Genomic DNA, 25,742 nt, shown 5'->3' with positions numbered 1-25,742 from the left:
AAGTATCTATATCCACAGTAAAACGAGTCCTATATCGACATTCTGGCCCATTCCTCCTGACAGAGCTGGTGTAACTGAGTCAGGTCTGTAGGCCTCCTTGCTCGCACATGCTTTTTCAGGCCGCTCAGCAAGGAAGAAGCCACTGCTTCAAAACCGCCATAAAAAAAGGCAGACTAAGGTTTGCAACTGCACATGGGGACAAAGATCGTACTTTTTGGAGAAATGTCCTCTGGTCTGGTGAAACAAAAATAGAACTGTTTGGCCATAATGACCATCGTTATGTTTGGAGGAAAAAGGGAAAGGCTTGCAAGCCGAAGAATCCCATCCCAACTGTGAAGCACAGGGGGTGGCAGCATCATGTTGTGGGGGTGCTTTGCTGCAGGAGGTACTGGTGCACTTCACAAAATAGATGGCATCATGAGGTAGGACAACTATGTGGATATATTGCTTGGTTGCAAATGGGTCTTCCAAATGGACAATGACCGCAAGCATATTTTCAAAGTTGTGGCAAAATGGCTTAAGGACAACAAAGTCAAGGTATTGGAGTGGCCAGCACAAAACCCTCAATCCCATAGAACATTTGTGGGCAGAACTGAAAAAGCATGTGCGAGCAAGGAGGCCTACAGACCTGACTCAGTTACAACAGCTCTGTCAGGAGGAATGGGCCAGAATTCACCCAACTTATTTTGGGAAGCTTGTGGAAGGCTATCCAAAACATTTGGCACAAGTTAAACAATTTAAAGGCAATGCTACCAAATACTAATTGAGTGTATGTGAACTTCTGACCCACTGGGAAAGTGATGAAAGAAATAAAAGCTGAAATAAGTCATTCTCTCTACTATTATTCTGACATTTCACATTCTTAAAATAAAGTGGTGTTCCTAACTGACCTAAAACAGGGAATTTTTACATGGATTAAATGTCAGGAATTGTGAAAAACTTTAAATGCATTTGACCAAGGTGTATGTAAAGTTCCTTTTACCACCTCCATCTCGTCTGTCTTATTTAACACCTGGGGTTGCATCCCAAATAGCACCCTATTACCTATATAGTGCGCTACTTTCCACCAGAGTCCTATAGAGGCCCTGGTCAAATGTAGTGCACTATGAAGGGAATAAGGTGCCAATTTGGGATGTGACCTGTTCAATAAATCTTCATCAACACTACAGAGACAGAAGTCAGCCAATAGCAGCTTTTAATTCACATTACGATTTTCACCCAGGCGGTGCCTTTGTCTGTTTCGCTGTTTCATAATAGATCATTATTGCAATAGCACACTAATATTACATCCTATTCAATATTGGTAACGATGCTTCATTGCAGGAAATATATAGTAACGGAAATAGCAATTATACTATAGTGCTAGTAATAAAATAAAGAATTGATGATCCTAATTTAGTGGCCGATTGTTAAATACCAAATGGCTGCTCATTGTGTTTGTCACAATATGGGAGCTTGCCAAGGTTTTAAAGATCCCCACCCCCCTAAAAAAAAGACAACATGATTATTCTGAACTATCCATAACATTAACCCAAACTCCTTAATAGCATACAGTGCATTATCGAGGAAATCAAGTTGTTTTCAGCTCTGTAAGACTGAGCGATCTCTGCGTCACTCTTTCTCTATCCCGCTATCATCTCATCTCTCCTTTAATAGCATTTCATCAAGCACTTTAGAGCCATAGGAGTCAGACTAATCAGATCATCTGATTATGACATGGCTGATTACATCATGAGTGCAGGTCAGTTGCCATGACAAAAGGCAGTGTTCTTTATGCTTGGCTGATAGGGGAAACAGGAGTGAGAACAGGGACACCTAGTGGTTGTCTGAGACATTAACACCAGGTTTACATCCTTTGGCATGAATAAGAACAGATTGATTTGAACCCTCTACTGCAGGGGGTCAAACTAATTTTGCCCTGGGGGCTGCATTTGGTTTTCAATGAGTTCCGGGGAGCTGCAATGAATATTGATTATTTCCTCACCGTTAAAATTTGCAAGAGAAAGTCCTCTATCCATCGTTTTGGGAATCTACGATACTCCCTGACTGTCTAGCTTTAATGTAGGTAATTATTAGCGAGCTGGACAGTCAAGACATAGTATATGGACAGTCAAAACATAGTATATAGTCATTTGAAAGTATATTGAGTTAGTTTTCTCCCCCCAAAAAAACTCCTCTCTTTCACCAGCAATTCAATATGGTATTTATGTAAGTGATAAAATAATCTCTTTCTGCGTGTGTGTGTGTGTGTGTGTGTATTTCTGTATTGTGTATGGTTCATATTATCCGGTCTGTAGAGATTCTCCTCTGTGTAGGGTACTGGATTGGCATCAGAAACCAAGTATCACTGTATCCCTCTATCTCCTTCATACTCCTCCTCTTCTCTAGCTCTGGGAGAAGTACTCCAGAACGATGCGCAGGTGTCCCAGGCGATCTTTGAGGGAGGGCAGAGACAGCACAGTGGTCTGGTAGGCAGGGTCCAGCTGGAGAACTGACAACAACCACCAACACCAAGCTGGACCGTTATTGGAGGCCTGAGGGAGAGAGACAGTGAGAGAAGGGACATTGAGAGACAGAGAGAAAATGAGACAGAGAAGGGAGAGCGAAAACCAGGAGAGAGAGAGAGACAGGGAGAGATGATATTAGACACTAGATAAGTACTGGTCTGGGAGTGGTAGGTGATAGGCACGGTCTCTGTAAGTGTGTGTGTACCTGTATGTTGTCGTCCTTGTCAGGCATGGTTCCATACTGTCTGCTGATCTGTTCTCTGAGGCGTGTGTTGAGGCGTGTGTACCAGTCCTGGGCCTGGTCATACACACTGTCATGGAGGCTCTGCAACAGCTCCAACTCTGACCCCTCAGCCTAGGAACATAGGAGGATATTCTCTAGGAAAAATACACACAGTACAACTGATTCTGTTCACACCTTTAAATAAAGAAACAAACTCTTTAGTCTTTATTTGATTAATCTCTCTCACACATGGACTTGCCTATCACCTACCCCTTCCAGACCAGAACTCATCTAATGTCTAATGTTTAGTCATATATTCTCTCTCTCTCACACATGGACCTGCCTATCACCTACCCCTTCCAGACCAGAACTCACTTAGTCTGTTATTCCCTCTCTCTCTCCCTCCCGCTCCCTCCCCGATCCCTCCCTCCCCGATCCCTCCCTCCCATGCCCTCCTGAGATATACCCACTAGGGTGCTGAACATTGCCTTTACAAACTGTTACTTGGAAACAGGCAAAGTACCAGTGGAACACTCACTGAAGAACTAGCTAATAAAATAGCATTTGTAAACTTCTTCAGGAGTGATCAGTTGAACCAAAACTCTGCCTTCACAGGGGTCATCCAGGGCCAGGCGTAGGTTAGAACAACCTGTGGTAACTTACCTTGTGGTCCTCCATGTATTCTATATCAGCAGTGTGGTATCCATCTCTCTGTCCTCTCTTTAGGACCCTGAAGCGACTTCCACCCACACAGTCCACATAGGAGCGACCATCAGGCAACACCTCTAGGCTATGGATCTCCAGCATACAGCCATAGTCTGCAAATCTGGAGGACACACGCAGAGTCAGACACACGCAGAGTCAGACACACGCAGAGTCAGACACACGCAGAGTCAGACACACGCAGAGTCAGACACACGCAGAGTCAGACACACGCAGAGTCAGACACACGCAGAGTCAGACACACGCAGAGTCAGACACACGCAGAGTTGTTGGAACCTGCTGAAAGGTTCATGTGACAGACAATCAGATCCCCACCACAGTGTGACTCAGAACAGTGTGACTCAGAACAGTGTGACTCAGAACAGTGTGACTCAGAACAGTGTGACTCAGAACAGTGTGACTCAGAACAGTGTGACTCAGAACAGTGTGACTCAGAACAGTGTGTAAAAAGGGAAACAAGAGTCAGACACACGGTTCATTTTCATACCAGTATTTTCAGATTGAATACATCCACCACCCACCCTTTTCCATGTTCGTAGCTGCACATGCCAAACTTCCTGGTGCCCGTCTCCATGCATCGTCTCATCATGAGGCGATAACGAGGCTCGAAGATGTGGAGAGGACAGGGCACGCCAGGGTACGCCACCGCACACACAAAGATAGGGATGTCCTTAGTTAGACTGTTGTATGGAGGGGGATAGACAGAGAAAAAGAGAGGATGCAAAGAGACAGAGAGGCAGAGAATGCAGAGACAGACAAAGAGGATAACAGAGAGAGAGAGAGAGAGAGAGAGATGCAGAGAGACAGAGAATGCAGAGACAGAGGATCCAGAGAGAGAGAGAGCGAGAGAGAGATGCAGAGAGACAGAATGCAGACAGACAGAGGATCCAGAGAGAGAGAGAGAGAGAGAGAGGATGCAGAGAGAGAGAGCAGATGCAGAGAGAGGAGGCAGAGAGAGAGCAGATGCAGAGAGAGAGAGAGGATGCAGAGAGAGCGAGAGAGAGACAGAGAGACAGAGAGGATGCAGAGACAGAGAGGATGCAGAGAGAGATGCAGAGAGAGACGGAGAGGGACAGAGAGATTTCACTTTTTATTTATTTCACTTTTGTTTATGATCTATTTCACTTGCTTTGGCAATGTTAGCATATGTTTCCCATGCCAATAGAGCCCTTAAATTGAAATTGAATTGAGAGAGAGAAATATATTGGGGTAACAGTAGGGTTAAGAAGGAGGTGTGTATTTTGAAAAAACAAAAGTCCATGTCGCTTTTCTGTGTCGCTGTTCTCCAGCAGCTGGTGCTGTTGCTGTGTGCGGTGCCTTGCCAATGATCTCACGGTCATGACGTCTTTAACTCTTTCCTGTATGAGGAGCCTGATGCCTGTTGCCACAGTTACCATTAAGGTTGCCAACTCACCCCAAGCACATTCTGGCGATCATATGATAGTTCATCAACATTTTCACGTTTCAGTCTCTCATTTCTTTCAGGCATTAAGAAATAGTTCCAAAGCTCGTTTTACAGGTAATGGCCCATTTTGGTAGCCTGGTTAAACCAGACTGAACGCTGCACCCACAAAGGGGAAACGTAGAGAAATCAGTTTGAGTGTCAGGCTAAAGTTCTGTGAGACTCTAGAACAAACCGGGAGGATTCGACATCGACCCCCGTTTACCCCTGGTTACAGTGCGTCAGCGACAGGACTCACTTGGAGAGTTCGGCCATCTCAGTCTCGTGGACCTGCTTCCTCTCAGCCAGCTGCAGGGGGAAGAGGCGGGACATGATCTCCTGCAGCAGCACTGTGGGGTTGTACTTCCTGTTCTTAAAGTACTACACAAGGAAACAAAAAGTGATTCAGCATTAAATGGGAATAAATGTAACAAATAAGTTTACCCAGTTAAAGCGATCCCTTTTGGGTTATAAACATGGTAGCTACATAAAAAAACAGTACAAAGCAGACCTTCCATTGTAACTATATATAATGTGTTCCTGATTGAGCCCATAGACTATGTACATCGTCGAAGACCCTAGTTATGTAGAGCATACAATGCTGTCATGACTCTCCTGTGAGGAGCCAAAGATCCGGTCACAGTGGATCAGCTCTAAAGAGCTCTCTCTCACACAGAGCGGTGGAGGGGATTGGAATGTCTGAGTCTTATGAAGAGTTTGCCGCCCAAAACTACAACATCAAACAATGGACACTGGGACAATATATTACAACATCTGAATGTTGGGGATGATGAGAGATGGAATATGGAAAATTAGTCTATTTTGTGATGTCATTAAAATGATCAAAATGACGTTATAATGGAACATTTAAGAGCTTTCACACTGTATATATCTGATGATTAACTTCTCTAGGGTTGGGGGCAGCATTTGGAATTTTGGATGAAAAGCATGCCCAAATTAAACTGCCTTCTACTCGGGCCCGGAAGATAGGATATGCATATAATTAGTAGATTTGAATAGAAAACACTCTAAAGTTTCCAAAACTATTAAAATAATGTCTGGGAGTATAACAGAACTGATTTGGCAGGCGAAAACCTGAGAAAAATCCATTCAGGATGTAAGATTGTTTTTTAAAAGTTTTCTATTCAATGCCATTACAGTATCCATTGACATAGGACTCAAATTTCAGTTCCTATGCCTTCCACTAGATGTCAAGTCTTTAGAAATTGTTTCAGGTTTGTATTCTGAAAAATGAGGGAGTAAGAGCAGTCTGAATGAGTGGACCCTGTCGTATAACAGAGCTTTTTCATTAGCGTGACCAGAAAGAGTGCCTTTCTTGTTTACCTTTTATATTGACAATATTATTGTCCGGTTGAAATATTATATATCATTTAGGCTAAAAACAACCTGAGGATTGAATATAAACATCGTTTGACATGTTTCTATGAACTTTACGGATACAATTTGGATGTTTTTGTCTGCCTGTTTTGACTTTGTTTGAGCTTGTGGATTACTGAAGAAAACGCTTACAAAAAATGGGGGTTTTCGAATACAAAGAGACACTTTATCGAACAAAAGGAACATTTATTGAATAAATTAATGTCTTCTGAGTGCAAACATATGAAGATCATCAAAGGTAAGGGATTATTTTATCTCTATTTCTGACTTGTGTAACTCTTCTACTTGGCTGGTTACTGTTTGTAATGATTTGTCTGCTGGGCTATGTTCTCAAATAATTGTAAGATACGCTTTCGCCGTAAAGCATTTTTGAAATCTGACAGTGGTTGGATTCACAAGAAGTTCATCTTTAAACCTATATTTAATAGTTGTATCCTTTCTGAATTTTTATAATGAGTATTTCTATATTTGAATTTGGCGCTCTGCAATTTCACTGGATGTTGGCCAGGTGGGACATACCCTAGAGAGGTTAAATATGAAACTATTTTTGAAAAGATAGAAATGTGATTTTAGCCTTCTAAATGAGAATTGTGTTTCATGTAAACTTGTACCAGTCAGTAGCCACGCCCAAGTGAGCTCAGAGTTCATGTCAACATGGCAGAACGCCCTCCAAGACCAGAGTGCTTAACTTTTTGGATATAGAGGGCGCTCTTTTATTTTTTTGTATAAAAAAACGTTCCCGTTTTAAACAAGATATTTTGTCAAGAAAATACGCTCGACTACGCATATAATTGACAGATTTGGAAAGAAAACACTCTGAAGTTTCCAAAACTTCAAAGATATTGTCTGAGTGCCACAGAACTGATGCTACAGGCGAAACCAAGATGAAATTTCAAACAGGAAGTGCACCAGATTTTGAAGGCACTGTGTTTCAATGTCTCCTTATATGGCTGTGAATGGGCCAGGAATGAGCTTACACTTTCTGTCGTTTCCCCAAGGTGTCTGCAGCATTGTGACGTATTTGTAGTCATATCATTGGAAGATTGACCATTTCACACTACATCTACCAGGTGCTCGCTTGGTGTCCTCCGTCGCAATTATTGCGTAATCTCCAGCTGCGTGTATTTTTCCGTTTGCTACAGAGGAGAAACCCAACTGCCACGAATGATATGTGAAAAACACCTTGAGGATTGATTCTAAACAACGTTTGCCATGTTTCTGTCGATATTATGGAGTTAATTTGGAAAAAAGTTTGGTGTTGTAATGACTGAATTTTCAGGGTTTTTTCTTAGCCAAACGTGATGAACAAAACGGAGCGATTTCTCCTACACAAATAATCTTTTTGGAAAAACTGAACATTTGCTATCTAACTGAGAGTCTCCTCATTGAAAACATCCGAAGTTCTTCAAAGGTAAATGATTTTATTTGAATGCTTTTCTTGTTTTTGTGAAAATGTTGCCTGCTGAATGCTAGGCTTAATACTATGCTAGCTATCAATACTCTTACACAAATGCTTGTGTAGCTATGGTTGAAAAGCATATTTTGAAAATCTGAGATGACAGTGTTGTTAACAAAAGGCTAAGCTTGTGAGTGAATATATTTATTTAATTTCATTTGCGATTTTCATGAATAGTTAATGTTGCGTTATGGTAATGAGCTTGAGGCTATGATTACGCTCCCGGATACGGGATTGCTCGACGCAAGAAGTTAAAAGGACTCACTAGCGAAATTAACATTAGACCAGAGAATATGAAGCTGTGGCCCACATGTTGAAATGGTTAAAACTACAAGACCAGACAGCATGGAGGGGTGGCTACACGGCTGAAAATGGTAAGACCCTCTGAAACTCTCAACAGGTGGAGGTAAAGACCAAACATTCACAGTCTGCAGCTGTGCATGTAAAGTAATCTACGACTGAAAGATTAGTGGAAGAAGTTCTGTGCGTCCATGAATCCACGTAAGTCCACCCACTCTGTTACCTTTCATCTGAACTATCTGTTGCGATCTGGCTCGAAGGACCATTGAAAGATTAGTGGAATCTGTGTGGGTAGCTGGACAGGTAGGATGACTGACAGTGAAGGTGAACAGGTGGTCACATGTCAGGTGACAGAGGAATGGATGAGACTGAGGCAGGAATTCCTTTAACCATAAAGTGGTATATTTACTGAGTAGTCTGGGCTGCATCACAAAGGAAACAAAATAACATGTATCCGATCAAATTCATAATCACAAAGATCAAATCATAACAAACATTAATGATTAACATAATTAGGGAATTCAACAATCCAGTTCATTAAGAAGTCAATAGTAATCATCCGTGAGACATTTAGGCTCGTAACTATTTATCATAAATCATGAAAGAATACAAACAGTGAATGGTTATTCAATCTATAATCCCCATTAGTTTGATATCATAGTCGATCAGTTAGCAAACAATGACGTTTCTCATTTCACCCTTTCAATTGTCTTCATGTGTACATGTAATTCATTTCATTACATATTAACCATATCGATCGCATAATTGGCCTTTGAGGATCCGTAGGGCCATGATCATTGACCATTCACATTACACAATATGTTAGAAGCGTGCGCTCCAAGCCGCGCTCTGCGGTAATAACTATAAACAATAACTGATGGCCCACTCTCCCGATCGCAACAGATATTTCAGATGAAAGGTAACAGAGTCGGTGGACTTACGTGGATTTATGGACGCACAGAACTTCTGGATCAGTCGGAGTAAAGGAAGAGAAAGCAGCGAGATCAGGCGATGGCTATTTCCTCCTTTAATGGGGATGAGATCTGTTGGTCATTGCCACCTGGCCTAATTAAAGCACCCCTGGTCCTGCTAAGTAAGTGGCCATGAATTAAAGGATTATTCCACCAACTCCATGGGCCTTTTCTATAGCCACCCCGGAAATTTGTTAAATTCCACACTCCTTCAAAAAGGCTCATTGCTCCCCATCCTCTGTCATCTCAGGGAGAGGAATTAGTCGAGCAACTGGCCGGATATATGTCCGGTTCTTTACCTGGATCTCCACTGATCTAACGCGACCATCGGTCCCAGGCATGGTCTTAGTGATACGGCCCACCGGCCAGGAGGCTCGAGGCAGCTGAGGGTCCACCATCATTACTACTTGGCCAGTTTCCAGTCTGGCCATTTCTCTCCGCCATTTCCCTCTGTGCTGTAGGCTTGGTAGGTAATCCCGAATGAATCGGGCCCAGTAATGGTCAGCCAAGAGGTTGGTATCAGCATACATGGCTTGAGGAAGTGACGCATCTCGTCGTCCCATCAAGAGCATAATCGGTGCAACCGGTTCGGGGTCAGCGATGTCTGCAGAGAGATATCCCAAGGGTTTGGAGTTCAATATCCCTTCCACCTCTATCAGGACAGTCCGCAAGACCGTTTCAGTAACAGTTTGGTCCCCCAGGACGTCTCGTAAGGCCGTCTTTACAGATTTGATCACTCGCTCCATGTTCCTCCAAAATGAGGAGCTCCTGGAGGGTTAAATTTGAACAAAATTTGTTGGTCCATCAGCTGATCTTGGAGGCTGGGTTCCATGGCTTGGAAAGCGTCCTCCAACCTGGCTTCTCCTGCCTTGAAGTTTGTGCCTCTGTCAACCAGGATCTCGTAGGGTTTCCCCCATCGGGAGATAAACCGACGTAGGGCCATGAAGAAGGCTTCAGTATCAAAACTCTCCAGTAGGTCCAGGTGGACACACCTAGTTGTCAAACACTTAAATAGAATGCCCCAGCGCTTTTCCACTCGACAACCTAGCTTGATCGTCAAGGGGCCAAAGCAATCTACTCCGGTTGACCAGAAAGGTGGTTTGAGGAGGCGCAAGCGAGCAGGGGGTAAATCTGCCATTTTGGGCACAGTGGCTCCGGCCCGCCATCTCTGACATTCTACGCAGGCGTATTGGTGCTTATGAATGACTCCTCATCCTCCAAGTATCCAGTACTTCCGCCTCATCTCCCCATAGACCCTCTCTGGCCCTGGGTGGAGAAGCCTCTCATCATAACTCTTGATGAGGAGCCTGGTAAGAGGGTGTCTGGAGTCAAGGATAATTGGGTAGATAGCGTCGGGGTGCAAAACTTCTGCCTGGCGCAGCCTCCCTCCGACTCTGAACACTCCAAGGATTTGATCATATTCTGGAGCGAGAGAGATAACAGCTTTCCTTAGCAACTTCCCTACCGGCTGTCAGAGCTTTTAGCTCCTCATGGAAGCTAACTGCTTGCATATGATGGAGGAGTAGTGTCTCTGCCACGAGCGAGGTCACCCCATCTGAGGTCTGGTTTGTGGCGGCGATCTGATCCGGCGGTGTTTGGGATTGTGCTAGGTCATGGAGATGCTGTAGCATTGTGCGGACTTCCTTAACTCATGAGCTTCAGTTGGTTGCGGGGGGGGGGCACGCCTGGGGGCTGTCGGCCACTCGTTCTCTGGTTGGGACAATAATGGTGGTCCCAAGCTCCAGCGATGGGGTTGAGCAAGTTCCTGAAGGGTTTTACCGCGAGTAACGTCATCAGCGGGATTGTTTATGCTATCAACATACCTCCAGTCCTGGACTTCTGTTAGGTCTTGGATTTTCGCAATGCGAGTTCCGACAAACACCTTATACGTGCAGGACTCCGACTTGAGCCAGGTCAATACAGTGTTCGAATCACTCCAGTAGATGACCCTTTGGATTGGCAAGGTGAGCTCGGCTCACAAGGTAGAGGCCAACTGGCCTCCGGAAAGGCCAGCACTGAGTTGCAGCCTAGGCATTGACAACTGCTTCTTGGGTGCGACCCTGGACCTGGCCATGACAAAGGAGACATGGGTGTGGCCTGCCTTATCCTCCATGCTTAGATAGGAAACCACCCCATAAGTGTGCTCCGAAGCATCACAGAACACATGCAGTTCCAGGCATGATCCCAGTTGGTCAGCACAGGGTGGTACATAACATATTGGTATTTGGAATACAGATAGCTCCGATAACTCTGTTTCCCAACAGATCCATCGTTCCACTAGATCAGCCGGGTGGATCGGTTCATCCCAGTCCCTCTTGGTCTGCCACAGGTCCTGGACTAAGACTTTGGCCCGGGTTGTGTATGGCAGGATATATCCAGGGGGATCGTATTGACTGGCCAGGGTCCGATAGATGTGTGCAGAGTGGGGGTTTCGGTATAGAGGGCTGAGCGGTACTTGTACCCAAGGGTATCTGGTATGCAACTCCATCTCAGTCCTAGAGTGGGCTCTTGTGGGTTAGCGCCAGACTGCGATAGCCATAGTTCACTGCTACTGGACCTGGCTTGTGGCGGGAGGTGCTGGATAACCTCCGCTCTGTTACTAGCCCACTGTCGGACCTCAAATCCCCCTTTGGACAGGAGATTCCGTACTTTATCAAGGAGTGCTTTCGCTTCAGCCGTGGATGGGATGCTCTGTAAGCAGTTATCCACATAGAAGGCATTTTCCACTGAATCCCATACCTCTGGGTCACTGTCTGGGTGCAGAGTGAGTGTAGCAGAGTGTATATGGCACAGCAAGGATTGCAGGTGGTGCCAAATGGGAGTACTTGCCATTCATATACGCTCTGCAGAGGCACGCACGGGAGCATCCAGACAGTGACCCAGAGGTATGGGATTCAGTGGAAAATGCCTTCTATGTGATCAAAGATAAAAGGGAAGACAGATCCCGCTCACCACCACGTGGTACTACGAAGGACATGGTGACCTCTGGTGGACAACCAGAGACTTACATCAAACCACTTCCCATAGAACCATCGAGTTCAACAGAGAGATGACAAAGACATCTATGTGTAAATACAAACATTGCATTTCTTTTCCGAATGAGCGGTCGTTCATGTGCAAAGTATTCATATTCCGGTGAGCGTAGCTTCCAAATGTATGTATGATAAGTTGACCCTCTTTGTTGTCCCTCTCCTTACCTACCCCTCACTTTCCATTGCGGAACCAAACAGTCAGGCTTTTGTTACTCCACTACGGACCTGCTTTCATTGTATTATGTATGTAATCAATAACCTATACTGTGTGTGTTTACGTATTCTGTGTGAAGATTTAGTTCGTAAATAAATAATTAAGCCAATTTGTGTAACACTGATTCATCACTTAGGTTAGGGTTTCTTGCAGATATCCAATAATTATGCGATGTTCAGAATGAGACTGATGAGGTATCATTAACTGTTATTAATGTAAGAGATATTTATGAATCTTTAGAGTTTAAGTCAGGAGATAGAAACTCGGGTAAACAACTTTTCCCGCGGTGCCCCAAATTCCTAATGAATGTTACATGATGAATTTAATTGAGTAATAATTAAACATAGTAGCTAATTATTCAATAAATAGCAGTCATCACATTAATGACAGTCACATCACAAGAGTGGCTTGCAAAATTATTCAGACCTCATAAATTGATTTCATTGTAATTGTTTTGTCAACAATCTACACAAAATACTCTGTAATGTCAAAGTGGAAGAACAATTATATGTTTTCTACAGATTAATAGAACTGAAATAACTCAAATATTCTATTCAGCTCCCTGAATCAATACATGTTAGAAACACCTTTGGCATTAATTACAGCTGTGAGTCTTCTTGGCTAATTCTATAAGATCTTTGCACACCTGAATTGTGCAATATTTAAGCATGATTCTTTAAAAAAATTATTCAAGCTGTGTCAAGATGTTGGGGATCATGGCTAGACAGCAATTTTCAAGTCTTGCCATAGATTTTCAAGCAGATTTAAGTCAAAACGGTAAATTGTCCACTCAGGAACATACACTGTCTTCTTGGTAAGCAACTCCAGTGTAGATTTGGCCTTGTGTTTTAGGTTATTGTCCTGCTGAAAGATGAATTCCTCTCCCAGTCTCTGGTGTAAAGCAGACTGAAGCAGGTTTTCCTCTAGGATTTTGCCTGTGCTTAGCTCCATCCATCCTGTTTCTTTTTATCCTGAAAAACACCCAAGTATTTGCCAATGTCAAGCATACCCATATCATGATGCAGCCACCACCATGCTTGAAAATAAGGAGGCAGTTACTCGGTGATGTGTTGTGTTTTCCCCAAACAGAAGGCCCAAAAATGTATTTCTTTGCTGTTTTTTTGCAGTATTACTTTGGTGCCCTATTGCATACATATTTTTATTCTGTTTATTTGTATTCTTTTCTCTCTGTCATTAAGGTCATTATTGTGGAGTCACTACAATGTTATTGATCCATCCTCAGTTGTATCCTATATCCATTGAACTCTATAGCTGTTTTATAATCACCAATGGCCTCATGGTAACATCCCTGACCAGTTTCCTTCCTGTCCTGCAGCTCAGTTCAGAAGGATGACTGTATCTTTGAGGTGTCTGGGTGGTTTAATACAGCATCCACAGCATAATTATTAACTTGACCATGTCTGATTTATTGTTACCCATCTACCAATCACTGCCCTTCTTTATGAGGCTTTTGAAAAGCTCCCTGGTCATTGTAGTTTAATCTGTGTGAGGGACCTTACAGAATCTATTTAGGATTGGATAAACAAAGGGGCGGAATACTTACAGTATGCAACGACTATATTTTAGTTATTCATTTTTTATTTATAAAAAATTAAATAAATCTTCCACATTATTGTGTGTAGATTGCTGACAAAAAAACACAATTAAATCCATTCTAATCCCACTTTGTAGCACAATAAAATGTGAATACTTTTGCACGGCATTGTAGTTACGTAGACTACTTATGTAGACACATGTTACATAGACCACTGTTACCTAGACCACAGTTAGGTAGGCCTACCTCCTGTAGTGGCTGCTTGCAGAGGGGGCAGCGTAGGTTGTGGTCTAGGCTTCTCTCGAGGCAGGTCCTACAGAAGGTGTGTCCACAGGGAGTGGTCACTGGCTCATAGAACAGCCTGTAGAGGTACAGCACTAAGATCAGAGTACAGCACAAGTTTCTCAACAATAGCACAGAACCACAATACTCCACAGGATGTACCATCTATGGAAACTACTAACCTGATACAGAGGGGACATTCAAAGTCAGACACAGTGAGGACACTCAGAGAGTTTCTTCTGTCCAGACTGCAGCCTCCTAAGGGAGGCAACATAGAACCATTATCAACCATCAACATGTGTCTATTCTCTCTTCCAGTGTGTGTGTGTGTGTGTGTATATGTGTGTGTGTGTATGTGTTCTATGTACCCCTGCTGTGCCTCTCCTCCTTCCTCATCATCATCATCTCCTCATCATCCTCCGCTGTAGGGAGGAAGGACACGGCCTGACAGAGACTGAGACAGCACTCAGTACTGGTCCCATGTTTCACCTTTGACCCGTTCTCAGAGTCTCCTCTCCTGTCCCCGTCGACCCCCTCCTCCTTAGGGAATCGGAGGCTTTCGGCGTGGCTGTGTGTGTGGCTGTGTGTGGGTCCAGTGGGGAAGAGGCTTGTGATGGGGGGGCAGTGGTCTCTGAGGTACTCTGACAACACCTGGAGGATCTGGGGCACCTCCTCTGGAACTGACATGCCTTCCGCCTCCAGGATCTGACCAGGGGAAACAGACACACAAATCAATCAATAAATCCATCCATTATAATGGACCTTTGCATTTTCAACTAACTGCCCTTTTTCTGGCCCACAAATTGCTTTTGACAAACAAATCAGCCTGGGGAAAAAAATGTGCTGCCCTCCGCTGAATTTTAAAATCCCAAAGTGGCCCTAGAGCTGAAATGATTGCCCACCCCTGCTGTACTTAGTATACAGTGCGTGTTTAGGTTGTCTAACATTGTTCCAAAGCATTCCATTCTTTTTAAAAATCCTAGAAGCAGCAATTCCCACCCATTCCTAGAACCTGACCCCCATACAGTCATTCAGCCAGGCAGTCACTGACACACTCAGCTAGTGAGATTCAATGAGCCAGTCTGTAGTAAACAGTCAGTAAATGAGCCAGTCAGTGGTAAACAGTCAGTAAATGAGCCAGTCGGTAGTAAACAGTCAGTAAATGAGCCAGTCAGTAAATGAGCCAGTCAGTAAATGAGCCAGTCAGTGTTGGCTATAGCTACTCACCTTTTTAATCTGGCTCTTGGCAGGAGTGAAGTCGGCCTGTAGTTTGAGACAGCGGTGAAACTGGATCAGGGCTTCAGACTGACGACCCATCTCCAGTAGCGCATTACCTTTACGAAAGAAACCCTGGAGAGAACAGACAAGATGGAGAATAATGGATGAGAGAGAAAGAGAGATAGATCAATAGATAGAGGGAGAGAGAGAAGGAGAGCAAGAGGTAGAGAGAGATATAGAGAGGAATGGAAAATAGGAGAGAGAGGAATGGGAGAGAGAGAGGTAGCGAGAGAAGAACTGTGTGATCCTATGTGTGCTCAGGTTTTGTTTGCAGAACTCCCTAAGCTCTCTGGCACAGAGGGATGAAATGGTTGTCCCATGAACTGGCAAAGGCATAACCTAGATGTCCCCCGGCTGTGCCCTGGGGGTCGATGCACTCCCAGTGGAGTTTTATAAAAACTCCTGGGGAATAATTGGACTGGACTTCTTTTGCGTGTTGCGTGAATGCGTGGGGGTAGGTTGCCGATGAGCTGCCATCGGGCGGCTTTGACTCTTCTGCCCAAAAACGGGGACTTGTGTGAACTTAAGAACTGGAGGCCTGTGGCATTGCTCTGTGCGAACTTCAATATAGTTGCCGAGGTCCTCGCTAACAGACTGAAGTTCCATCTGGACTTCTTGACTTCTTAATCAGGGACATGCTGGACTTGTCGAGAGTTTCTAATGTGAACATTGGACTGTTCTCTCTAAAGAGAGCTTTTGATAGAGTGGGCCATGAGTATCTGTTCAAAGTGATGTCTTTGTTTGGGTTTGAGGAAAGGTTTTTGGCTTGTGTGAAGATGTTGTATGCTGGGGCGTCATGTATTGTCAAGGAGGGAGGGAGGCTCAGTAGACCAGTCTGGGTGAGACGGGGCATTAGACAAGGATGCCCTCTATCGGGGGAGTTATATACACTAGCCAGTGAAGCTTTTCTGTGCCTCATATGCAGGAGACTGCAGGGAGTGTGCGAGACAGGCATGGGTGTGTTGAAAGGCATTGCAGTGTCAGAAAATACAGATGACGTTTCTGTGATGGTCAGGGATGGGCAAGATATGCAGGCACTAGAGATGAGTCTGAAGGTGTACGAGGGAGCTTCGTCAACTAAGGTGAGCTGGGGCAAGAGCAATGCTCTGTTATATGGGGCATGGAGGGATAGGGCCCCCCCCACTGCTTCTATGGGGTTTACAGTGGAGTTGTGAAGGGCTTAAAATGTTGGGGGTGTACCTGGGCTTGGAGAGGTGGGTCAGGAAGAACTGGGAGGGGCTTTCACAGGTAGTGGTGTCAAGACTGGCCAGGTGGTGGTTCCTGTCCCAAGTGTCATATAGAGGGAGGGTGCTGATAATCAACAACCTGCTGGCATCTTTCTTGTGGCATAAACTAGCTGTCCTCAACACCCCGCTGGTCTGCTCACAGATCTGCACCCCAAACTGGTGGATTTTTTCTGGTCGTGTCATCACTGGCTGAGGGCAGCAGTGTTGTAGGGCCTGGTCAAACCCCTCCCAGGGCCTGGTCAAACTGGAGAGCAGGGTGGATGCATTCCGACTAAAGGCGGCGCAGAGACTACTGTACCATACTGATGTCGGCTGGAGGGAACCAAATAGTGTGCTGCTGAGGGGAGCTGGTGGATTAGGGTTGGACCGGCAGCTGTTCCTCATGAGGCTGGAGGCTGAGCACAGCAGGTCTCTCTGATTTTTACTCTGCAGTGCTGAGGGCCTGGCAGCTGCTATGGCCCACATGAGAAGGGGGTGTGGAGCCTGGGCTGTGGGAGAAGCTTATCTTCCACAATGCAGCCATCCTTTTGAGATTGGTTCAGTCGGCCACCCTGCAGAAGCGACTGATGGCAACGTGTTTACTAAGGCTGGGAGACCGGCGGCTATGTGGGGAGGAGAGGTGGAAAACCATGGAAGTCCTGGCACAACAAACAGGACGAACATCTCGTAGGCTGCTGGAGAGATTCCTGGAGGAGGTCCAGGAGACACTGTCTGAGTCGGTAACAGGGGTTTTTGAGCGGGCAAAGGGGGAGGGGCCACCAATGTTTCCGCCACTGCAGGTGATGGCAGAGACTGGGGACTGGCAAGGGGCTATTGTGGACTTATTAGACTTTAACACTCCTGGCCTGGGAGAGTTTGAGGGGGTGGGAGGTAAAGCATGTTAGAATGTCTGTGTGAGAGGTTGGGGTGGAGTTTACTGTTGGGATGTTTATAATGGGGTACAGGTTTTCAAATAAGGAAAAGGCCAAATGTGTGTTGTTGAATTTTCAGTTTGCTCAGGCAAAGTTGGCTATTTGGCTAACAAGGAGGAACAGGGTCAAAGGTGGGGGGGATAACAGACCCTTTTCTATTGGCATGGTCTCTGCGTGCCTCAAGATGGAATTTGAGTTCTTATAAAATTATTAAAAAATGTGGAGATATTTACGGAGATATGGTGTGTCGAGGAGGCCGTCGCTGTGGCTGAGGAAGATGGGTTGGATATACGGTTGTAGAAGTGGTGAGGTTTTGGTTATTGTGATGTGTGTTGTTTTGTATCGTGTGTTCGAGGGCAAGATAAGTATGCAGCACAGGGGATATTTGTTTTTTAAAAGGGGGGTGTGGGGGTGGTGAGGTCTCCCCCTCCTTCTCTCCAGTTGTTTGGGGCATGTTTCTTACCTCTGTCCACTTGGGGCGAACGCAGCAAAGGTCTTCAAGGTCCCTCAGGGCATCAGAGAACAGTCTCAGTCCCATACTGGCCTCCGCTCTCCACACCTTCAGACTCACATCACCAGGGGCTGGGGGAGGGAGCATAGTGCATAACAGTGATCATTATCAGTGATCGCTTCCCAGTCAGAATTGGGTTATAGTTCGATTTGCCCTTTTGCTCCTGCAGTGCATCAGGAATATTAGACAATCTCCCAAAAACATGAAGTTACAAGATGAGCTACAAGATGCACAATCATCTGACCTCACACCCTCACCTTCCCTCCTCGCCCAATACCAGGGTTCTTTGGGTGTAGCATGCTACCTGCTAGCTTTACAGCAAAGCCTGCAGAGTATTAATATAAATGTGTGTATCAAAACAATGGAGTGAAACCCAACCTGTTATGCATAGTCCTGTATGGTGCATAGAAACTGGTATTTATGCAACATGTTTGGTGCACTGACACCCTCAGTATGACAACACGGTCAGAAAAGCAGTTAGCAAACTACTGGTGGGTAGAGGAGAAGCTGTTTCATTCTCTGTGTAATGACAGATCATTAGTTTGAGGTTAGGCATTCATTATGAAAGATAACTCCCACACACATAACCACAATTACCTCTGCATGTTTATTGTGTTGTTAGACATCACCTCAAATCTAATCTCAGCACCCAGAAACAAATCAGTTACTGGGTAAGGTTGTCATGACAGTCACGACTCAAACAGAGAGAAAATCAGCTACTGGGTAAGGCTGTCATGACAGTCACGACTCAGACAGAGAGAAAATCAGCTACTGGGTAAGGCTGTCATGACAGTCACGACTCAAACAGAGAGAACATCAGCAGTGACAACAATACAAGATAAGGAAACTGAATATCACCTTGCACTCCTCAGCTCAACAACTCAAAAGTAACCCAGGTCACTTCCCTAAACACTGCTGTGCTTCTCTGGGGAGTGGAACTATGTGTGAGGACTACTAGCATTACTGACCATCCATAGCAAAGAGTAACAGTAAGGAAGAGTCAATAACACTACAATACTTATAAACACAGACAGACTAAGTGTACCCCATTTACAACAGATTACAGTGTTATACAAGGCTGGCTGTGGGGGTCGGGGAAGAAAAGAGAGAAAACTATTAAAGACTACCAGAACCCACAAGATTCTCCAATTACATTGAATGAACAACAGGACAAAATAGAAACTCTCCAATCCAAAAAGGCCTGCTGTGTTGATGGTATCCTATATGAAATATACAGACCACAAATTACAATTGGCTATACTAAAAATGTTTAACATCATCCTCATATTACTCAATATTTGGAACCAAGGACTGATCACCCCATTACACAAAATTGGTGACAAATTGGACCCCAATAACTACCGTGGGATATGCATCAACAGCAATCTTGGGAAAATCCACTGCATTATCAATAACAGCAGACTTGTACATTTCCTCAGTGAAAACAATGTTCTGAGCAAATGTCAAATTGGCTCTTTACCAAATTACCATACAACAGACCACGTATTCACCCTGCACACCCAAATTGACAAACAAACAAACCTAAACAAAGGCAAAGTCTTCTCATGCTTTATTGATTTCAAAAAAGCTTTTGACTCAATTTGGCATGAGGGTCTGCTTTACAAATTGATGGAAAGTGGTGTTGGGGGATAAACATATGACATTATAAAATCCATGTACACAAACAACAAGAGTGCAGTTAAAATGGAAAAAACCCATTCCTTTCCACAGGGCCGTTGAGTGATACAGGGATGCAGCTTGAGCAATATCGTTTTTTGTGTGTTTTTTTTGTTGAATTTTACCCATTTTTCTCCCCAATTTTGTGGTATCCAATTGTTAGTAGCTACCATCTTGTCTCATCGCTACAACTCCCGAACAGGCTCAGGAGAGACGAAGGTTGAAAGTCATGCGTCCTCCGATACACAACCCAACCAAGCCGCACTGCTTCTTAACACAGCGTGCAGCCAACCCGGAAGCCAGCCGCACCAATGTGTCGGAGGAAACACTGTGCACCTGGCAACCTTGGTTAGCGCGCACTACACCCGGCCCGCCACAGGAGTCGCTGGTGTGCGATGAGATAAGGATATCCCTACCGGCCAAACCCTCCCTAACCCGGATGACACTAGGCCAATTGTGCGTCGCCCCATGGACCACCCGGTCGCGGCCCGGTTACGACAGAGCCTGGGCGCGAACCCAGAGTCTCTGGAGTCACAGCTGGCGCTGCAGTACAGCGCCCTTAAAATACCCGCTTTTACATAATACAGAACCAGTCAAAAGTTTGGACACACCTACTCATTCCCAGGTTTTTCTTCATGTTTACTATTTTCTACATTGTAGCACAACAGTGAAGACATCACAACTATGAAATAACACACATCATGTAGTAACCAAAAAAGTATTAAACAAATCAAAATAGATTTCATATTTTAGATTCTTAAAAGTAGCCACCCTTTGCCTTGATGACACCTTTGCACACTCTTGGCATTCTCTCAACCAGCTTCATGAAGAATGCTTTTCCAACAGTCTTGAAGGAGTTCCCACATATGCTGAGCACTTGTTGGCTGCTTTTCCTTCACTCTGTGATCCAAACTCATCCCAAGCCATCTCAATTTGGTTGAGGTCAGGTGATTGTGGAGGCCAGGTCATCTGATGCAGCACTCCATCACTCTCCTTCTTGGTCAAATAGCCCTTACACAGCCTGGAGGTGTGTTGTGTCATTGTCCTGTTGAAAAACAAATGACAGTCCCACTAAGCCCAAACCAGATGGGATGCCGTATCGCTGCAGAATTGTTGTAGCCATGCTGGTTAAGTGTGCCTTGAATTCTAAATAAATCACTGAGTGTCACCAGCAAAGCACCCCTGCACCATCACACCTCCTCCTCCATGCTTCACAGTGGGAAACACGCATGCAGAGATGAGATCATCTGTTCGCCTACTCTGCATCTCAAAAAGACATGGCGGTTAGAACCAAAAATCTCAAATTTGGACTCATCAGAACAAAGGACAGATTTCCACTGGTCTAATGTCCATTGTTCGTATTTCTAGGCATTATAAAGTCACTTCTTATTATTGGTGTCCTTTAGAAGTGGTTTCTTTGCAGCAATTCAGCCATGAAGGCCTGATTCACGCAGTCTCCTCTGAACAGTTGCTGTCGAGATGTGTCTGTTACTTGAACTCTGAGGTACAGTTAACTCCAATGAATGTATCCTCTGCAGCAGAGGTCACTCTGGGCCTTCCTTTCCAGTGGCGGTCCTCATGAGAGCCAGTTTCATCATAGCGCTTGATGGTTTTTGCGACTGCACATGAAGAAACCTGAAAATGTCTTGAAATGTTCCGCATTGACTGAACTTTATGTCTTAAAGTAATATGGAATGTCGTTTCTCTTTCCTTATTTGAGCTGTTCTTGCAATAATATGGACTTGGTCTTTTACCAAACAGGGCTGTCTTCTGTAAACCACCCCTGCCTTGTCACAACACAACTGATTGGCTCAAACACATTAAGAAGGAAAGAAATTCCACAAATTCATTTTTAACAAGGCACACCAGTTGATTGAAATGCATTCCAGGTGACAACCTTATGAAGCATTTTGACAGAATGCCAAGAGTGTGCAGAGCTGTCATCAAGGCAAAGGGTGGCTACTTTAAAGAATCTTAAATATTTAACACCTTTTTGGTTACTACATGATTCCGTGTGTTATTTCACACAATGTAGAATATAGTCAAAATAAAGAAAAGCCCTAGAATGACTGTGTCTATACTTTGGACTGGTACTGTATATCATCATATTGGAGAGGGCTCAAGAACAGTCTGCAGCACCCGGCCTCAGCCTACTGGAATCTGAAGTCCAATGTCTACTGTTCGCTGATGATCTGGTGTTTCTGTCCCCAACCAAGGAGGGCCAACAGCAGCACCTAGATCTTCTGCACAGATTCTGTCAGACCTGGGCCCTGACAGTAAATCTCAGTAAGACAAAAATAATGGTGTTCCAAAAAAGGTTCAGTTGCCAGGACCACAAATACAAATTCCATCTAGACACCGTTGCCCTAAAGCACACAAAACACTTTACATATCTCGGCCTAAGCATCAGCACCACAGGTAACTTCCACAAAGCTGTGAACGATCTGAGACAAGGCAAGGCAAGAAGGCCCTTCTACGCCATCAAAAGGAACATAAAATTTGACATTCCAATGCGGATCTGGCTAAAAATAGTTCAATCAGTTATAGAACCCATTGCCCTTTATGATTGTGTGGTCTGGGATCTGCTCACCAACCAAGGATTCACAAAATGGGAAAAACACTCATTTGAGACTGCATGCAGAATTCTGCAAAAATATCCTCTGTGTACAACATAAAACACCAAATAATGCATGCAGAGCAGAACTAGGCTTATACACGCTAATGATCAAAATCCAGAAAAGAGTTGTTAAGTTCTACAACCACCTAAAAGGAAGCGATTCCCAAACCTTCCATAACAAAGCAATCACATACAGAGAGATGATCCTGGAGAAGAGTCCCCTAAGCAAGCTGGTACTGGGGCTCTGTTCACAAACACAAACAGACCCCCAGGACAGCAACACTATTGGACCAACCAAACTATGATAACTATTTGACAAACTGGAAAGAATCCACAAAAAACTGAACAAATTAGAATGCTAGCTAATAAAGTAAGTACACAGTGGCAGAATACCTGACCAATGTGACAGACCCAACATTAAGAAAATCCTTGACATTGTACAGACTCACTGAGCATGGCCTTGCTATTGAAAGAGGCCACTGATGAAGGCCTGAGGCTGAAACATATTTGTTTTGTTTGATAAACTCCCATATCTGCAGTGGTGAAAAAAGTACCCAATTGTCAATCTCCTGAAGGTACCACGTTCATCTGTACAAACAATAGTACAGAAGTATAAACACAATGGGACCACGCAGCCGTCATACCGCTCAGGAAGGAGACGTGTTCTGTCTCCTAGAGATGAATGTACTTTGGAGCGAAAAGTGCAAATCAATCCCAGAACAACAGCAAAAGACCTTGTGAAGATGCTGGAGGAAACAGCTACAAAAGTATCTATATCCACAGTAAAATGAGTACTATATCGACATAACCTGAAAGACCGCTCAGCAAAGAAGAAGCCACTGCTCCAAAACTGCCATAAAAAAGCCAGACTACGGTTTGCAACTGCTCATGGGAAAAAGATCATACTTTTTGGAGAAATGTCCTCTGGTCTGATAAAACAAAAATAGAACTGTTTGGCCATAATGACCATTCTTATGTTTGGAGGAAAAGGGGGAGGCTTGCAAGCCGAAGAACACCTTCCCAACCGTGAAGCACGGGGGTGGCAACATATTATTGTGGGGGTGCTGGTGCACTTCACAAAATAGATGGCATCATGAGGAGGACAATTATGTGGATATATTGAAGCAACATCAAGACATCAGTCAGGAAGTGAAAGTTTGGTCGCAAATGGGTCTTCCAAATGGACAGTGACCCCAAGCATACTTCCAAAGTTGTTGCAAAATAGCTTAAGGGCAACAAAGTCAAGGTATTGGAGTGGCCACCACAAAGCCCTGACCTCAATCCCATAGAACATTTGTGGGCAGAACTGAAAAAGCATGTGTGAGCAAGGAGGCCTACAAACCTGACTCAGTTACACCAGCTCTGTCAGGAGGAATGGGCCAAAATTTACCCAACTTATTGTGGGAAGCTTGTGGAAGGCTACCCGAAACATTTGACCAAACTAAACAATTTAAATGCAATGATACCAAACCCTCAATTAGTATATGTAAACTTCTGACCCACTGGGAATGTGATGAAATAAATAAAAGCTTAAATAAATAATTCTGCCTACTATTATTCTTTCACATTCTTAAAGTAAAGTGGTGATCCTAACTGACCTAAAACAGGGCATTTTTACACGGATTAAATGTCAGGAATTGTGAAAAACTGAGTTTAAATGCATTTGGCTAAGGTGTTGTAAACTTCAAACTCCAACTGTATAAGCCATGCACAAACACATATGTTGCCTATGAACATGTGTAGAACAGATGGGAGGCAAAGTACATGGGCCAAAATAATCAGAACTGCATTTTATCACAGGCTTATAAAGAGAACTGAATTAACAGAATATAACTGCATTCAATAAAGCAGATTCTTACAACTGTGATATCTGGTTAGAGTTCTATAAATGTGGTTATATATGTTATATATGTTGGACCACTGTGACTGCCTCCCAACACGTGACTCTTATCTGACCAGGCTACTGGCTACAACAGGAGTGCATGCCAGGTCACCACACCAATACATACAGTATTTTATTTAACCTGTATTTAACCAGGAAAAGCCCGTTGAGGTTGGAAGCCTCTTTTGCGAGGGGAGCCTGATTCTTTAGGCTATTTTGCACTGAAGACAAATAAAGACAATTAAAGCAATTTCATCTGAGTACATTAATATATCGGAATGAACTTCAGGTGTGTGTGTTTTTATGAGTCAGCATGATCATTTTACATCCTACGTCTTGGCTGGAGTTTCTTTGGGCAAACATCTGTGTGACGTAAATGTACGTAATCAGGGTGGTGTGGGGCTTTTATAAGTGGCTGGATTCCACTTTACACAACGTATACACATTTCATCGTAGGCCTGTACTGCAGCCTCATCGAGGATTGCGTAAGGAAATGTCATCCCCAAACATACTGAAGTTCACACATTCTTTTTTCAGAAACCTACCTAGTCGTATCCCTTCATCCGCGATGCGTAAAGCTTCTGTGAACTCGCTGGTTTTGAGTTTCTCCAGAATATGGCATTTCATCCTCGTTTCTTCCGGGCAGCACTTCTCAATGACACTGAATATCAGGATGGTGTTCTTGATATTTTTGGCGTCTCTCTGTTTAAATCTTTCCTTGCAGGCTGGGCACCTGGATGGCAAGTAGTTCCCCAGGCAGCTCCGGCAGAACGAGTGACCACAGGACATGGTGGCCGGTTCACACATGAGGAACAGGCAGATTGGGCACTCAAGTAGATCCATGGTGGCACCGTGGCGGGGTTATGTCACCCCAGCTGGTCCGTGCTTTCTCTCTCAGGTTATACGATTATCGACGCGGACGCTTCCCAGTCAGTCACATGCGACATGGTTTCAGTGGGTTAAGTAACGTGATCTTCTTATTAGTCCCAATCTATCCTTCCTGTCTTTCTAATCACCATCTAAACAACGACAGACACCCCTCTCCGATTCACATGAACGGACTCCTGGCCTCTTTCTGATCCTGTAAACAAAGGCTCTCTGAATCCAAGATCCAACCATAAAGCCCTTATAGTGTAATTCCAACAGACAAAACCCTTCCGATTCATTCACAAGCGTTTTCCATCGTCAAACATAAAGTAACGTCTTCCCTTTCCTGGAAACATGATGAATATAAAGTCCGATCGCTTCTAGTCTGGTTGTCTTCAACTCTGAACTCCAACACTAGACCAATTTTGGGTCAGAATTTTAACAACGATTCCTCGAATGTTTCGGCATCGGGCTCTACTGTAAAAAAAAAAAACATCTAGGAGATGTCAGTTTATCACCCTGTTACGCATTGTACTGATGAAGCTCAACAAAGCCCAAGCCATACAGTGTAACACCATTACCTTACATAAATAAAGATCACGTGACGGGAAATCTGGGCATGCTATTGGTCGAAAGACCGGCGTCCCACC

The 25,742-nt window shown here is 44.3% G+C and overlaps 1 protein-coding gene across 2 annotated transcripts; it reads right to left on the bottom strand.

The window, feature by feature from the left end:
- Positions 1 to 1,178: 1,178 nt before the first annotated feature.
- On the bottom strand, positions 1,179 to 25,663 carry lonrf4 (LON peptidase N-terminal domain and ring finger 4). 2 transcript variants are annotated; one of them, XM_064973262.1, is made up of 11 exons: positions 24,771 to 25,663; positions 18,002 to 18,120; positions 15,330 to 15,452; positions 14,471 to 14,807; positions 14,285 to 14,360; positions 14,067 to 14,181; positions 5,154 to 5,275; positions 3,975 to 4,133; positions 3,394 to 3,556; positions 2,713 to 2,885; positions 1,179 to 2,534 (listed from the first exon to the last, which is right to left on the bottom strand). In XM_064973262.1, exons 1-11 carry the CDS (start codon positions 25,066 to 25,068, stop codon positions 2,345 to 2,347), a joined length of 1,875 nt encoding a protein of 624 aa, XP_064829334.1. In that variant the 5' UTR covers positions 25,069 to 25,663; the 3' UTR covers positions 1,179 to 2,344. The 2 variants fall into 2 exon arrangements, with proteins under 2 accessions (XP_064829334.1, XP_064829335.1); XM_064973263.1 differs by having other exon boundaries at positions 2,713 to 2,862.
- Positions 25,664 to 25,742: the final 79 nt, after the last annotated feature.

Source organism: Oncorhynchus masou, chromosome 9, assembly GCF_036934945.1.
Source record: "Oncorhynchus masou masou isolate Uvic2021 chromosome 9, UVic_Omas_1.1, whole genome shotgun sequence".
Classification (NCBI taxonomy): Eukaryota; Metazoa; Chordata; class Actinopteri; order Salmoniformes; family Salmonidae; genus Oncorhynchus; species Oncorhynchus masou.
The sequence above is the reverse complement of the archived record's forward strand: the minus strand, read 5'-3'. Positions and strand labels throughout refer to the sequence as shown.